The 15,840-nt window shown below is 43.1% G+C and overlaps 1 protein-coding gene across 1 annotated transcript in view; it reads right to left on the reverse strand.

Annotated features, from left to right (window-relative positions):
- LOC144500851 (uncharacterized) overlaps positions 1 to 15,840 on the reverse strand; it is a 183,221-nt gene that overhangs the window by 18,945 nt on the left and 148,436 nt on the right. The window contains exon 13 of the mRNA XM_078224326.1: positions 1,494 to 1,590. Coding sequence (XP_078080452.1) covers positions 1,494 to 1,590 — 97 coding nt within the window. The remainder of the gene's footprint in view (positions 1 to 1,493; positions 1,591 to 15,840) is intronic.

Here is a 15,840-nt window from a genome sequence, read left to right on the forward strand (position 1 = left end):
TTTGACCATGTTGAACTCACTGTGCTAAGAAAAAAATCATGAATAGCATTGCTTTAGGATCTATTACCAATGCTTTTGTATGAAGCAGAAGTCAGAAATGAAATATAAGGCCTGAAGGCTTTTCACCAGGATCATACACTATATCTAATAACTTCATTCATTGGCATTACCATTGTCCCAATATTTTCAGTTTATTCATATTGTTATGCAAAGGTGTAATCATTAAACCATTGCATTCTTCTGGGAAATACTGAGACTTGGGGGAATTAAAATGATTCCAAGTTGCACTGGTGTCACTATTTCATTATTTTCTGGGATGAAGAAAAGCTTCTTTACCATTCTGGGCATCTACTCATTTCTGAAACGTGATTTTTTTTTTCTTTTATTTCTCATGTGAATAAAATACAAATGGCTTTGTAACCTGTTGTGTCTAAGCTCTATGGGAGTGAGTGCTATCTGCTATTCTTCCCCCACTCAATTCTTGAACCATATTACCTGTGACACGAATGCTTTAGCGCATCTCCAATAAAGGCTCTGGGTAAAGAAGAACAGATGAAAAAGCACCAATCAGCCATTTAAGTTGAAATGCAAACAGAATGGGATAGTGTCAGGCTCACTGAAACACTGAATGCTAACCTCATGTCAAAGTAATAGACTGGCTTAAGGTCTGTAAATAATGAGACAGTTAATGCCATGGCACCCTGTTTTTGCTAGCTTATTGGTGTTCTTCACCCTGCCATCCTTCACAGACAAAACCACTGTGCTAATCCCACTGATGGAATCAGATGAGAAGGTTGGACGTGAACCACTATATTGGGTCCTGCAGAGCTGGGTTTTTTGGAAATATTCTTTTCATTGTATCATACAGCATGTTCCATAGAAATCAGCTTTAGTGTTGAGCACTTAACCCAATGTGCAGCTGTTAATTTCCTTGACAGGATTTTTTAAAAATGAAATATTATCATCCACACATTGTTTGTGATCCTTTCCCCCCTCTCTGGTTTCAAAATTAAATTAGACAGAGCAGATGTGACAAGTGAGATGAAGGAAGGTTGGTTTGTATTACATCTGATTTTTTTTTTGATGCACTCTCAATTTCTGCTTTGTATCGCAAATTTCTGACACAGTCCCTCCCACCTGACTCTGAATTGGAATCTGATACAGAAAGCTTCTTTTCAGAAAAAAAAGTCAAGAGGTTGTTGATAAGTTTACGTTTTGACAGTTTAAAATTTTCCTTTGATTCCTGACATGGATTTCAAGTTCTCATGTCATCTGGCCTTGGAACAAAAAAAAACTTCAAGAGTTGTCTCCCCAACCAATTTGTATGTGTTCAAGGCTACAATGAATTATATCACCCTCAAGTTGGTGTATAGACTGGCTGCCCTGGAGACCACGCTTGAGGGCTAACACCTGTTAGCGGCGCAGACCCAATGAGAAAAAAAATCTTCATTAACTCGAGAAATCAAAGCTTAAGGATAAAAATATAATTTTACCTCCTCCTAATCCTGAGCTTCCAGAAATGACCTTTGACCCAGGAGCTTGTGTGGTATGTGGTGCAGATTTCACAGATTTTTCTTCATCTTGTCTTTCCTTTCAGAACAAAGAAATCAGAGAAACGGTGGTGAAAGTAGCTAACAGTCTTGTCCGCTAAAGAACAGAGCATGCACTACAAGTATGTGAAAAAATATATAGTAACTCTACTTACTCGAGGCTTTATTGAGTTAAACTGACAAGTAATAATTAAGAGGCTAAACGCCAGCATCGAAATTGAGCAGTAAACGCGGCCACACAGAAAGCTGGAACAGCCTTCCAAAACCCTAGGGTGGGTTGGGAGAGGTCACTGGTCAGGGTAATTTCAGGAAAAGCTAATTTCTCAACTACCTTTAGCAGGTGGCATGGCACTCAAAGACTATTTACTGAAACTAGACGAAGGAAGTTAAAAAAAAACAAAGGTCATGACAGACAGGAAGAAATGGAGAAACAAAATCCTCTCATCTACCTCTTTAAACGACTGCATGAAAAAGTCAATGGAATGAAGGAAAATGGATGGAGGGGAGAGGGTACTGAATCAAGCAACCAGCAGGTCTGAGACACCAAACTGAGTGAGTCAAATTGCTTAGGAAGCTAAATAAACAAACACTACAAGGCACACAAACAAGGACTGCTACACCTGTGGGAAATGCAAGTTTATATGAAATGTGTTTCATCCCGTCAAGCCACTTTTTTTTAAAAAAAAGAAAACCCAAAGGTGACCATGTTAACCAGTGCAGCTGGTGACACTGCTGCCTGCAGCAAGGTCAGAAAGGAGTAAAGTGAACAGAGTAAGTATTGTTTTTCCAGCACACAGCAAAAACATAGCAGGGAGCACTTTTAAAGCACAGCTGTGGTCACGTTTCCTTGCCAGTGACATTGATCAGATTCACACAACACCATGGACAACTCTTTAATTATTCAGGTACCATCAAAATTTCTGCTTTAATGTGTGAAAATAGAGCGCGGTTGTTATTAGAACAAAGGGAATGGGAGGGCCATGAGTAATCTAAATTTCCGCCAGTGTGATGATCAGTGTTGACTTATCATGCGTCTGGGTAATTTGATTAGAATAAAGATCCAAACACGCGGACTGACACTGGGATCTTCGCATCTGTTATCAAAGACTTGATTAGCTCTGCACAAACTGCAAGATTAAACTCTCTGGTTAGTGAAATTCAAACCACCTGCATTATAGATCGACATCAATAGGGATAATTCTACTTTTCCAAATGAGTAAATCCAACCTATATTAAAAAAGAATTAATTAATAATGAGTTTCAGGTAGGCAAAAATTTAGCATCTGTGCCTGGGATTACAATATCAAAGCGCACTGCTGAAACTCTTGTAGTCTTTATTAAGATTTAACTCAATTTAAACATCACTTTTAGACCAATTTCCTTTCATGAATTAATAAAAGTCCAAAGATTTTGCAAATTATTGTTTCATAATTCATTACCAGCCACCATTTAAAGAATGACTGGTAGCTAATAAGATATTGAGCTACCCATTGTCTGTAATTTTAAAGACATAAAAAGTCAATATATGTTTCTAATAAATTACTAATATGATCCAAATGACAATATCTTTAAACAATTTTTATTTCCATTCAATTTTATATTGCTGCATGTGTGTGTGTGTGCGTTGGGACGATGCAGACAGAGAGACTTGCATTTATATGGCAGCCTTTATGACGAAAGGACGTCCCAGGTCTCACAACCAATGGAGAACTTTTGAAATGTAATTACTCTTGTAATGTAAGAAACACAGCAGCCAATTTGCACACAGCAAGCCTCCACAAATAGCAGTGTATAAACGTTTGTGTGATCAAGCAACAAATATTGGGCAAAGTTTAGTGGCAGTAACATGGTCCCCATTCACTGACTGGAGAACCTGTGGGCATCTGATGTTATATCGAGGTATTTGGGCATTTACTTGGTCAGCCTCCCGCTTTTTAAATTAAACTAAATTGAATTAAAGCCCCTGGAGGTGCCGGAGAATCAGAGACTGGTGCAGCAGTACCACAAAGAACAGTGGCTGCTCTCGGTATTGCACTGGGGCCCACCCATCAGTTAAGGAATGGATCCTCTGGAGAAAGATAAGTGCGGTGGAATGGGGCTTCTAAGAGAGCGAGGTGCCAGCCAGGAGTCGACAGCAAAGGCACGAAGGTGATTTCCTGTGGATTCCCTCCTCCCTCCAACCCCACCCACCTGATGCTGAGCCCATCAATCTGACATGGTGCTCCTTTGAATGAGGAACCCTCCGCAGAAGGTTGCAGGCAAAAGCAACAGGGTTTGCTGCACAGCCTCTTTGGATGGCAAGTCCCCTGCCTGCTACGGGTTCAATACCAACGGCAGTAGGATGAAGCCCTTAAGTGGCCCTTAATGGCCAGTTAAAGAGCTTTAACTGACCTAAGGGTGGGAAAGCCACCCACAACCTTCCCACTCCAACTTAAATGGAGGGAGGTGGGAAAGTGCGGGATCTTCACCCAGCAATCTCCAGCCTGATCATTGCTCCCACGCTCTCCCCCTCTCCAAACTCCAGGTGGGGAGTGGGGGGGACAATAAATTCCATCCCTTGTCAAGGACACTTGGGTTAACTTTTATTTAAAATAGTGCTGTGGGATCTTTTGCATCAACCTGGGAGGGTAGATTGAACCTTGGTTTAACATCTCACCAAAAAAGTGCACCTCCAACATTCGCAGTTTTGATTTTTGTGCTCAACTCCCAGAGTGGGTCATGAACCCATAAACCTCTGACACAGGGGTCAGAGTGACCAACTGAGCCAAAGCTGAGATTGAATAATGAATAATGGTGTTATCATGTAAAGATGCGCATAAAGCTAATTACATTACTGCAGCATCATTATATTTCTCAGTCTAGACAGGTATATATACTCTACTAATTTTTTGATTTTTAAAGCTATATATTGGACCTAGCCTCCAGGACTTGTCTCTATCATTGCTCAATATGTTTGTATTCCATTATGGTATCATAAAAGCATGTTATTTCCAGTATATTGTATCCCTGGATATGGTAACAAGCCGAAATGAAATTTATTGAGAGGGAGACAAATGCCATTAATGGTTATGGTCACCTGAAATAATCTAATACTTTGATATAAAACAGGAAATGTCAAGACAAAACAAAATATGAATTAGCAGCCTCCAGCAAACAGCCAATATTCCTGGCAGGTGATGAGGGACTTGGAAGATAGCAATGGTTCAGACAACAATTGGTGATTCACATGAGCATGAATTTTTTGACCATGCCCATAGTAAAATAAAGTGAAAGTGAAGATAATTACAGAACTTTCATGATGACTAAATTGCAAGCAAACTCTCCAATGGGATTGGTAGAGCAAATAACAAATAAAATAATGGACTTGTATGCATAATTGCCAGAACATTTTTTGAAGCAAAAGAGAAGTGAGAACCTTAAAAAATGATAATGGCGATGAAATTGAAGATGGAGCAGGGAATAGTTTATTAATATACTCGATTCTTACTGCCTTGAAAGATTCATTAAACACTAAAGTGTGCTCTTTTGTGATCAAAGTGCTGCATTCAAATTAAGAACTTTAACATCAATGAGATGTAACTGGTGGTAAACCTCTTATCCATGCAAATTAGAGTCCTTATAACGTATTAGGAACCTGATTACAATTTTCAGAATGCACATTCCTTCATCTGTACACTGCCTGCTGATCAAAACATGCCCACAAACCTTTTATTACTCCAGTATTTTTGTGTAGTCAGAATGAGCAAGAATGGCCAAAAGTACAGAGAACTTCTATTGGCTTGGGTTTGCCCAGGCCCATCCGCAATCAACTCAGGAACACAGTCACAAATACATTCACCAGCTACATGGCCCCTTCAATTAACCCCTGAAAGTAGTACCCACTTTAAGAATGGGTAATCTGATCAAATTAATTTACCCCCCGCCTCTCTCACACTGACACCCCTCTGTCACACCCTCCCACCCCCTTCTCTCACATACATACACACTCTCAAATTCCCTCTCTCGCACACCCCTACATGTTTGCTCTGACTGGCTGATTTCATTGCTGTAATTATTTTTGAAAGGGGTCAGTTGCTCCTTTCAAACAGGCATTTTTGGCTCCCATGGTGCCACCAGCTCCGCAGACTCCCTGGAGACCCTTCATGGACCCCAGGATGGGTGCTCCCGCATCAAAGGGTACACGATAGGAGCTGTCTCCATGCTACACACACACACAAAAACAAACTCAGCTGACTCTGAGTGCACATCATGTGCTCCCTTAGATCAGTGTGTGGGCGGTAATGTACTCCATCCCACATTAACGCTATAGGTACCAGACCCAGCAGTGGTTTGCTATTGCCTTATGCAAATAGCTGACCAGGAAACTCTTATTGCCTACTGTATCGGAAGGATTTACAGATTGACAATCAAGTTTTCTGGCTACATTATGTTGCACCTTTTGTGGCCATCAAGTCAAGTGGGACTTGAAATCAGAGCTTCTGGCCCAAAGGTAGAGATTCTACCACTGTGTCACAAGACCTCCACAGTTTTTTATTCATTCATGGGATGTTGGCGTCACTGGCTAGGCCAGCATTTATTGCCCATCCCTAATTGCCCTTGAGAAAGTGCTGGTGAGCTGCCTTCTTGAACTGCTGCATTCCATTTCATAGAATCATAGAAACCCTACAGTGCAGAAGGAGGCCATTCGGCCCATCGAGTCTGCACCGACCACAATCCCACCCAGGCCCTACCCCTACATATTTTACCCGCGAATCCCTCTAACCTATGCATCCCAGGACACTAAGGGGCAATTTAACATGGCCAATCAACCTAACCCGCACATCTTTGGACTGTGGGAGGAAACCGGAGCGCCCGGAGGAAACCCACGCAGACACGAGGAGAATGTGCAAACTCCACACAGACAGTGATCCGAGCCGGGAATCGAACCCGGGACCCTGGAGCTGTGAAGCAGCAGTGCTAACCACTGTGCTACCGTGCCGCCCAATTTGATGCAGGCACACTCAAGTGCTGTTGAGGGAGTTCCTGATTTTGACCCAGCAAAAGTGAAGAAATGGCGATATACTTCCAAGTCAGGATGGTGAGTGGCTTAGAGAGGAACTTGCAGGTGATAGTGTTCCCATATCTGTCCTTCTAGATGATAGTGGCTGTGGGTCTAGAAGGTGCTGTTTAAGGAGGATTGGTGAGTTCCTGCTAGTGTGCATTGGTGGTCGAGGGTGTGAATGTTTGTGGATGAGGTGCCAATCAAGCAGGCTAAGTTGTCCTGGATGGTGTTGAGCTTCTGCAGTGTTGATGGAGCTGCTTCATCCAGGCAAGTGGAGAATATTCCATCACATACCTGACTTATTATTTGTAGATGGTGGAAAGACTTTTGGGAGTCAGGAGATGAGTTACTCGTTGCAGGGTTCCAGCTTTTGACCTTCTCTTGTAGCCACAGTATTTATGTGGCTAGTTCAGTTCAGTTCTAGTCTATGGTAACCCCCTAGGATGTCAATAGTGGAGGATTCAGCAATGGTAATGCCATTGAATGTCAAGGAACAATGGTTAGATTGTCTCTTATTTTACTTCTCTAGCGCAAATGTTACTTGCCACTTGTCAGCCCAAGCCTGAATATTGTCCAAGTCCTGCTGCATTTGGATATGAACTGCTTCAGTATCTGAGGAGTCACCAATGGTACTGAACATTGTGCAATCATCAGTGAACATCCCCACGTCTGACCTTATGATGGAAGGAAGGTCATTGATGAAGCAGTTGAAGATGGTTGCGCCTAGGACACCATCTGGAGGAACTCCTGCAGTAATGTCCTGGAGCTGAGATGATTGACCTCCAACAACCACAACATCTTCCTTTGTTCTAGGTATGACTCCAACCAGTAGAGAGTTTTCCCCCAATTCCCATTGAGACTGATTTTGCTGGGGCTCTTTGATGCCACACTCAGTCAGATGTCAAGGGCAGTCACTCTCCTCTCACCTCTGGAATTCAACTCTTACACGCATAGTTTCTAAAATAACATATGAACACTGCTGTTCTATACAGTATGTTATATACATATATTTTACAGGAACCACCCAGGGAAGAGCAACAAACCTGCTGCCAATCACACTGCACTATTATCCTCCAGCCCTTGCACTAAAAAGGGCTTTTGATGTTAAATTGTACCGTTTACATAGCTTCACAATGTTCAGCAGCCTCCTACTGACAGAAATACATTTTACAACCCTGGTTGAAATAAAAATAAATAAGTCTAAAGCTGAAAAATTCCTACTCTGGTAAAATACAAGTTCAACAGAAATTCACAATAGAAACCAATTTCACTGCCTCTTCCTTCTCATTCTTGCTCCAGATACTTAGACCATTATAAAATCATACTGAGGGGAGAAAATAGCAGACAACTGCAGCACACCAACAACATACAACAACAGCAAGTCAACATGTTTATGACTGATATTTTATATGTACAGTGTTAGAAAATAATGAGCTAATTCAGTAAAGCACGGAACTGGCCCACAGCTAGTGCTAACAAAGTTTAAACCCAGGACTCCATGTGATATTTGCATGATGTGATTATTTGTGTTGGACTGGAACTTTAATAGCTAGTAACTGTTTTCTATGTAATGTAACTTATGAACATTCAAGGCAATGTGTAATAAAATATTTCATTAATACCGTACTATGAGACACATTGAGCCAAATAGTCCCGTAAAATAAAACAACGTATTCATGATGTTGGCCCTTTTTAACTTGCAAATCAGTCAGCATGTTCAGGTGAACAAAAGTGACACCATGAATTGAGAGTCTCGAGAACTTGCTGGTCAACTATTGCTACTCTAACATTAGCCTCACACAAAATGGCATTTCACCATTTGGCTCACTGGCATTTTTAAGAACTTCCTGGATTTTCCCATTAAACACATTGCAGGAAATTCGATCTGAGATTTAACAGCATAAGTATTTCTTGTAAGAAGGCAATAATTACCTCCATCACTTGAGGTGGGCGAAAGGTAATGATTTTGTCCCCTTTTGTTAGTCTGTTTGTCTGTAAACAACACAGGCGGAATTTTCTCTCAAAAGAGCCAAGTGTCATAATGGTGAGAATACCAGAGCAGTCCATGTGAGCCGCCAAGCGACTCCAGACCCATGCTCAGTCACCTTTTGGGGGAGCGGTGAGTTGCATGTCAGTACTGGGGCGTGGGGCCCAGTGACCCCAGCTGCAGAGCGCTCGGGCACCATTTTGCAAGGGTGTCCCAATCTCCCAGTGCACTGGAAGACCCCCTCCTACCCCTAAAGGACATCAGGACCCTCCACCCCATTGGCAGCATGCTCCCCACCCTCCCCGATGGTGGCACAGTGGTTAGTAGTGCTGCCTCACAGCGTCACGGGCCCAGATTCAATTCTGGCCTTGGGTGACTGTGTGGAATTTGTATATTCTCCCCATGTCTGGATTTCCTACGGTGCTCCGGTTTCCTCCCACAGTCCAAAGATGTGCAGGTTGGGTGGATTGGCCATGCTAAATTGCCCTTTAGTGTCTCAAGAGGTGTAGGTTAGATAGAGTATTAGAATCAGAGATATACAGCATAGAAACAAGCCCCTCAGCCCAACTCGTCCATGCCATCCAGGTTTCCTAAACTGAACTAGTTTCATTTGCCTGCTTATGGCCCATATCCCTCTAAACCTTTCCATGTACCTGTTCAAATGTCTTTTAAACGTTGTAATTGTACCTGCCTCTACCACGTCCTCTGGTCGCTCATTCCACATATTCTCCACCCTCTGTGAAAAAATTGCCCCTCAGATCTCTTTTAAATCTTTCTCTTCTCACCCTAAACCTATGCCCTCTAATTTTGGACATCCCTACCCTGGGGAAAAGGCATTGGCTATTCACCTTATCAATGCCCGTCATGATTTTATAAACCTCTATAAGGTCACCCCCTCATCCTCCATCTTCCAGGGAAAAAATCCCACCCTATCCAGCCTCTCCTTATAATTCAAACTTTCCAGTTCCAGTAGCATCCCTGTAAATCTTTTTTGCACCCTTTCCAATTTAATAACATCCATCCTGTAGCAGGGTGACCAGAATTGTAAGCAGTACTCCAAATGTGGCCTTACCAATGTTTTATACAGTTGTAACATAACATCCCAACTCCTGTACTCAATGCCCTGACCAATGAGGGCAAGTGTGCTAAATGCCTCCTTCAGCATCCTGTCTACTTGTGACACCGCTTTCAAGGTATTATGTACCTGCACCACTCGGTCTCTTTGTTCGACAACACTCCGCAGGGCCCTACCATTAACAGTGTAAGTCCTGCCCTGGTTTGTCTTACCAAAATGCAACACCTCGCATTTATCTGAATTAAACTCTATCTGCCATTCCTCGGCTCACTGGTCCAGTTGATCAAGATCCAGTTGTACTCTTAGATAACCTTCTTCATTGTCCACTACATCACCGATTTTGGTGTCATCCGCAAACATACTAGCCATGCCTCCCATATTCTCATCCAAATCATTTATATAAGTGATAAACAACAATGGACCCAGCACCGATTCCTGCAGCACACTGCTGGTCACAGGCCTCCAGTCTGAAAGACAACTTTCTACCACCACCCTCTGTCTCCTACCGGCAAGATGTGGAGATGCCGGCGTTGGACTGGGGTAAACACAGTAAGAGGTTTAACAACACCAGGTTAAAGTCCAACCGGTTTATTTGGTAGCAAAAGCCACACAAGCTTTCGGAGCTCCAAGCCCCTTCTTCAATGTTGTCTACCTGATACGCTGCAGGAAAGGATGACCCGAGGCATGGTAGATTGGGGAAACCATGCAGACGCTGCGACAACGGATGAGTGAACACCGCTCGACAATCATCAGGCAAGACTGTTCTCTTCCTGTTGGGGAGCACTTCAGCGGTCACGGGCATTCGGCCTCTGATATTCGGGTAAGCGTTCTCCAAGGCGGCCTTCACGACACACGACGGCGCAGAGTCGCTGAGCAGAAACTGATAGCCAAGTTCCGCACACATGAGGACGGCCTCAACCGGGATATTGGGTTCATGTCACACTATTTGTAATCCCCACAGCCTGCCTGGACCTGCAGAGTTTCACTGGCTGTCTTGTCTGGAGACAATACACACCTTTTTAGCCTGTCTTGATGCTCTCTCCACTCACGTTGTTTGGAACTTAAAGACTTGATTAGCTGCAAGTATTCGCATTCCAACCATTATTCATGTAAATTGAGTCTGTGTCTATATGCCCTGTTTGTGAACAGAATTCCCACTCACCTGAAGAAGGGGCTTGGAGCTCCGAAAGCTTGTGTGGCTTTTGCTACCAAATAAACCTGTTGGACTTTAACCTGGTGTTGTTAAACTTCTTACTGTGTCCTACCGGCAAGCCAACCCTGTATCCAATTGGTTAGTTCTCTTTGAATCCCACGTGATCTGCCGTCTGGTACCTTGTCGAAGGCCTTGCTAAAGTCCATGTAGACAATGTCCCTCGCACTGTCCTCATCTATTTTCTTGGTCACCCTTTCAAAAAACTCTATCAAATTTGTATGACATGATTTCCCACACACAAAGCCGTGCTGACTACCTCTAATCAGTCCTTGCCTTTCCAAATGCATGTAGATCCTGTCTCTCAGAATCCCCTCCAACAACTTACCCACCAATGACATTAGGTTCACCGGTCTGTAGTTCTCTGGCTTTTCCCTGCCGTCTTTCTTAAATGATGGCACAACATTTGCCAACCTCCAGTCTTCTGGCACCCCAGCTGTGGCTGTCAATGATACAAACATCTCCGCTAGGGACCCTGCAATTTCTTCCCTAGGTTCCCACAATGTTCTGGGATACACTTAATCAGGTCCTGGGGATTTATCTACCTTTATGCATTTTAAGACCTCCAGCACCTCCTCTTCTGTAATGTGGACCTTTTTCAAGACATCACTATTTACTTCCCGAGTTCCCTAGCTTCCATGTCTTTCTCCACGGTAAATACTGACACGAAATATTCATTTAACATCTCGCCCATCTCCTGTGGCTCTACACAGACGACCTTGTTGATCTTTATGGGGCCCTATTCTCTCCCTAGTTACTCTTTTGTCCTTAATATACTTGCAGAATCTCTTTAGATTCTCCTTTACCTTCTCTGCCAAAACTATCTCATGCCCCCTTTTGCCCTCTTGATTTCCCTTTTAAATGTACTCCTACACCCCCTTTACTCCTCAAGGGATTCACTTGACCCCAGCTGCCTATACTTGATATAATGCTTCTTTCTTTTAATGGACCATTGCCTCAATATCTCTAGTCATCCAGTGTTCCCTAATCCTGCTGGCCTTGCTCTTCACACTAACTGGAACATGCTAGCCCTGAACTCTCATTATCTCACTTTTGAAAGCCTCCCACTTGCTAGATGTTCCTTTACCTGTGAACAGTCTCTCCCAATCAACTTTTGAAAATTCCTGTCTAATAGCATCAAAATTGGCCTTACCCCAGTTTAGAACTTTAACTTGTGGACCAGACCAAATTTTTCCATAACTATTTTAAAACCAATAGAATTATGGTCACTGGTCCCAAAGTGCTCCCCCACTAACACTTCAGCCATTTGCCCTGCCTTATTTCCCAAGAGGAGGTTGAATTTTGCCCCTTCTCATGTAGGGCCATCTACATATTGATTGAGAAATATTTCCTTGACACATTTGACAAACTCTTCCCTGTCCAAGCACTTAACATTATGGTTCTGTAACATTTTGTCTATAGCTCGTTCTGTGCAGGAGATTGAAACATGCAAAATAACAGGCCATTCAGCCCCTTGAGTGGCCTCCTCTATTCCTGTATTATTTGCTTTCAACCCTCAGTGCATTTTAGATCACAACTCAGACTGGCTGGGATTCTCCGACATGGATGGATTAGATGGATTAGCCATGGCAAATGTGTGGCGTTACAGGGATAGGGCAGGAGAAAGGGCCTGGGTACAATTCCCTTTCAGGGAGTTGGTGCTTCTTCTGCACTGCAGAGATTCTAAGCTTCTATGGAATCGCCGGCATTGGGGCCCTCCCATTGAGTCTCCTTTCATGACCCCAGATGTGGCCCCATGTCATAACACACCCCCCCCACCGTCATGATCCCACTCAGTCCCTATACTCATTTAGGCCCCACCTCCTTGGTAGTGCCCGCCTAGCAGTACACAGGTTCCATTTGGCACTAATAGGCTGGCACTGCCAGGTGGGCAATGTCCAGCCTAATCCCTGGCCTCAGACCATCCCCAGTGTGACCATCGCCTGTGCTTGTAACTGTTGGTGGGGCTTCAGATGGAATGTCAAAAATAAACCGCAGAGCCTTTCAAGCCCACAGGTAGCGACCGGTGCAATATTAGTGGGTTTGAACTTGACCTCATCCCTCAAAGACTTTTCAGTAGGCAAAGAGAATACTCACCAGACAAGTCCCAACCCAGCGGTGACTCCCAACTTGAGGGCCGCCAGCCCAGCCCGAGCCCTTCCCCAAACCCCTGCACCCCTGAAGGCCCCCCCACACCACCGGCAGCATGACAGCAGCTGACCTGCCCTTTTGCATCCTGGGAGATTAGTACTAAGCGACATTCACCTCCTTGCTCGCCCATGCAATCCATGGGGCCTGAATCACACTTCAAGGGATTAGTAGTGATCATGTTGGTGTGGCTCCCACCTGAGGGATGGGAACATAACGGGAGGGAAGAAACGATCACATGTCAAACTCGCTAATGGAGATTGAAATCCAGTTAATCTCACGCTAATCAGCCTCACTTCCTTTCTGGGCACGATCCAACAGAAAGGGACTGGGGCGATTCCAAACCATTTGGTGCTGGGCATGAAACCGGTTTTTAGGCCTGCACACTATTTTCCGGGATTGGCACAGTTTGCGCTAGGTGTGGCGAGATCAGAAAATCACCCCCATATCTCAAAAGCAAATTACTGCAGATGCTGGAATCTGAAAATGCTGGAAAATCTCAGCAGGTCTGACAGCATCTGTGGAGAAAGAATAGAGCTACCATTTCCAATCTGAGTAATTCTTTGTCATATATCTCAAAAACTAATGGATGGATTTTGATGAAACTTGGTACACAGATAGGTAATGACTGAAGGAAGAACTGATTAGTTACTGGCAAAGATGCGGATCCAGATCCCAATCCTGGAAATTTTAAACATTGGGAGATGGGGCAAATTCACTTTTAGTTTTAAGAACTTTGTGGGTTGTTTTATTTAGAATCTTGCTGATTGTCTTCGAACATTGTGGATTGCCAAGTATCCCGGTTGAGGCCGTCCTCATGTGTGCGGAACTTGGCTCATGTGTGCGGAACTTGGCTCATGTGTGTGGAACTTGGGTTGTTTTATTTAGAATCTTGCTGATTGTCTTAGAACATTGTGGATTGCCTCAGCGGAGTTTGGCCCCATGTCATAGCACACCCCCCCCACCGTCATGATCCCACTCAGTCCCTATACTCATTTAGGCCCCACCTCCTTGACAGTGCCCGCCTAGCAGTACACAGGTTCCATTTGGCACTACTAGGCTGGCACTGCCAGGTGGGCAATGTCCAGCCTAATCCCTGGCCTCAGACCATCCCCAGTGTGACCATCGCCTGTGCTTGTAACTGTTGGTGGGGCTTCGGATGGAATGTCAAAAATAAACCGCAGAGCCTTTCAAGCCCACAGGTAGCGACCGGTGCAATATTAGTGGGTTTGAACTTGACCTCATCCCTCAAAGGCTTTTCAGTAGGCAAAGAGAATACTCACCAGACAAGTCCCAACCCAGCAGTGACTCCCAACCTGAGGGCCGCCAGCCCAGCCCGAGCCCTTCCCCAAACCCCTGCACCCCTGCTGTTAAAATGTGGGAAGAGTTTTCAGAGCAGGTTGTTGGATGTGAATCGGTCTGAAGCCTCTTCAGTGAAGTGGAAACTCTTAATAATAATTTTTTTTCAGTTTTAGTATTGGAGCATCTTGAGCAAGGAAAAGCCTCAGGGAAGAGCTGCGTAATTGTCATAACATTAATACATAATTACAGAGGTATGGTTTCCATTGAGTGTCCGCTTCACTCATTGTGCACTTAATGCAATGCCAAGCAATCTTTTACTTTTCCTTTCTGTCTCTATTTTCTTCTCCTCGCTTCATATATTTTTTCCATATTTAGAGTTTCCATTTAATCCACATGCCAAATACTTCCCATTAAAATCACAAACATATGCACAAATAAAATATTAATAATATTTTGCATAATTCTTCAAATGTGGAATGCAGCTCCCAAAATGAGAGACAGTGAACTTCTTCGCTGTGATGAAATGCTTCTGTTAATCCTCTCTCCCTATCAGCACCCATTCTGTGGTAAAAATTCTACGCTCTAAACCTGAAGGGTAAGTAAGCTTCATATATTCATTTTTGGATGTAAATTGCTGTCTGTGCTAAAATTTGCTGCGTAACTCTTGTAATATTGCTGGTAATGGCATTCTGGGAATGGAAACTTCCAGAACATTCCCATGATCCCTGCCTTGCACTAATGTACACAATGTATCAAAATAACAAAAAGAGCTTTTGCATCACAGTTTAAATAAATATTTCTTGGAGCCCAATCAGAATGGGTTACGTTCAACTTTTTCTATTACAATAACACATGGATTAACACAAAACAGAAAGATTCAGAGGACTTGTATATGCATAATATACATTCCTTAAACTTCAGATTTCACCCATACAGTGCAAATATTCATTTTGGTCCAATTTTTGGGATGTTATCCTGACCCTGAAGAATTGATGTTGTGCAAACTTGTTAGTACAAAAACATTGCATCAGTCAGAAACAAAATCAATATTTGGATTCGTAAGTTTTCTTAAAAGGAACTGAGTAAAGGAAGAAAGAAAACTCTGGACTAATTGAACTAGAGATCATTGATGAGCTGACCTTTGTTAAAAAAATAAAATTACTTGTAATTCAAAAATAAAAGAAATCTAATAAATAAACATTTATAGTAAATAATACTGTACAGTAATACATTATAGTTTATGCTTCATTCTACAGCATTTGCCAATGTTCAAGGCAGCATCCACATTTCAGATTTACTGGGTGAGAGAGTCTCCTCCGTAATCTTTCCTGAAGTAAGAGGAAAATAAATTGCGTTTATAAGAATCTAAGGAACAGGAGCAGGAATAGGTCACTTAACTCTCTGAGAAAGCTCCATGGTTCAAGAAGATCATTGTTGATTATCTACCTCAACTCCACTTGCTCTCCTATATAGGCTATGGCTTTACACCTTGAGCACCCAAAACCTCTGTCTTCAATGTACAAATGA

This window comes from Mustelus asterias, chromosome 11, assembly GCF_964213995.1.
Source record: "Mustelus asterias chromosome 11, sMusAst1.hap1.1, whole genome shotgun sequence".
NCBI lineage: Eukaryota > Metazoa > Chordata > Chondrichthyes > Carcharhiniformes > Triakidae > Mustelus > Mustelus asterias.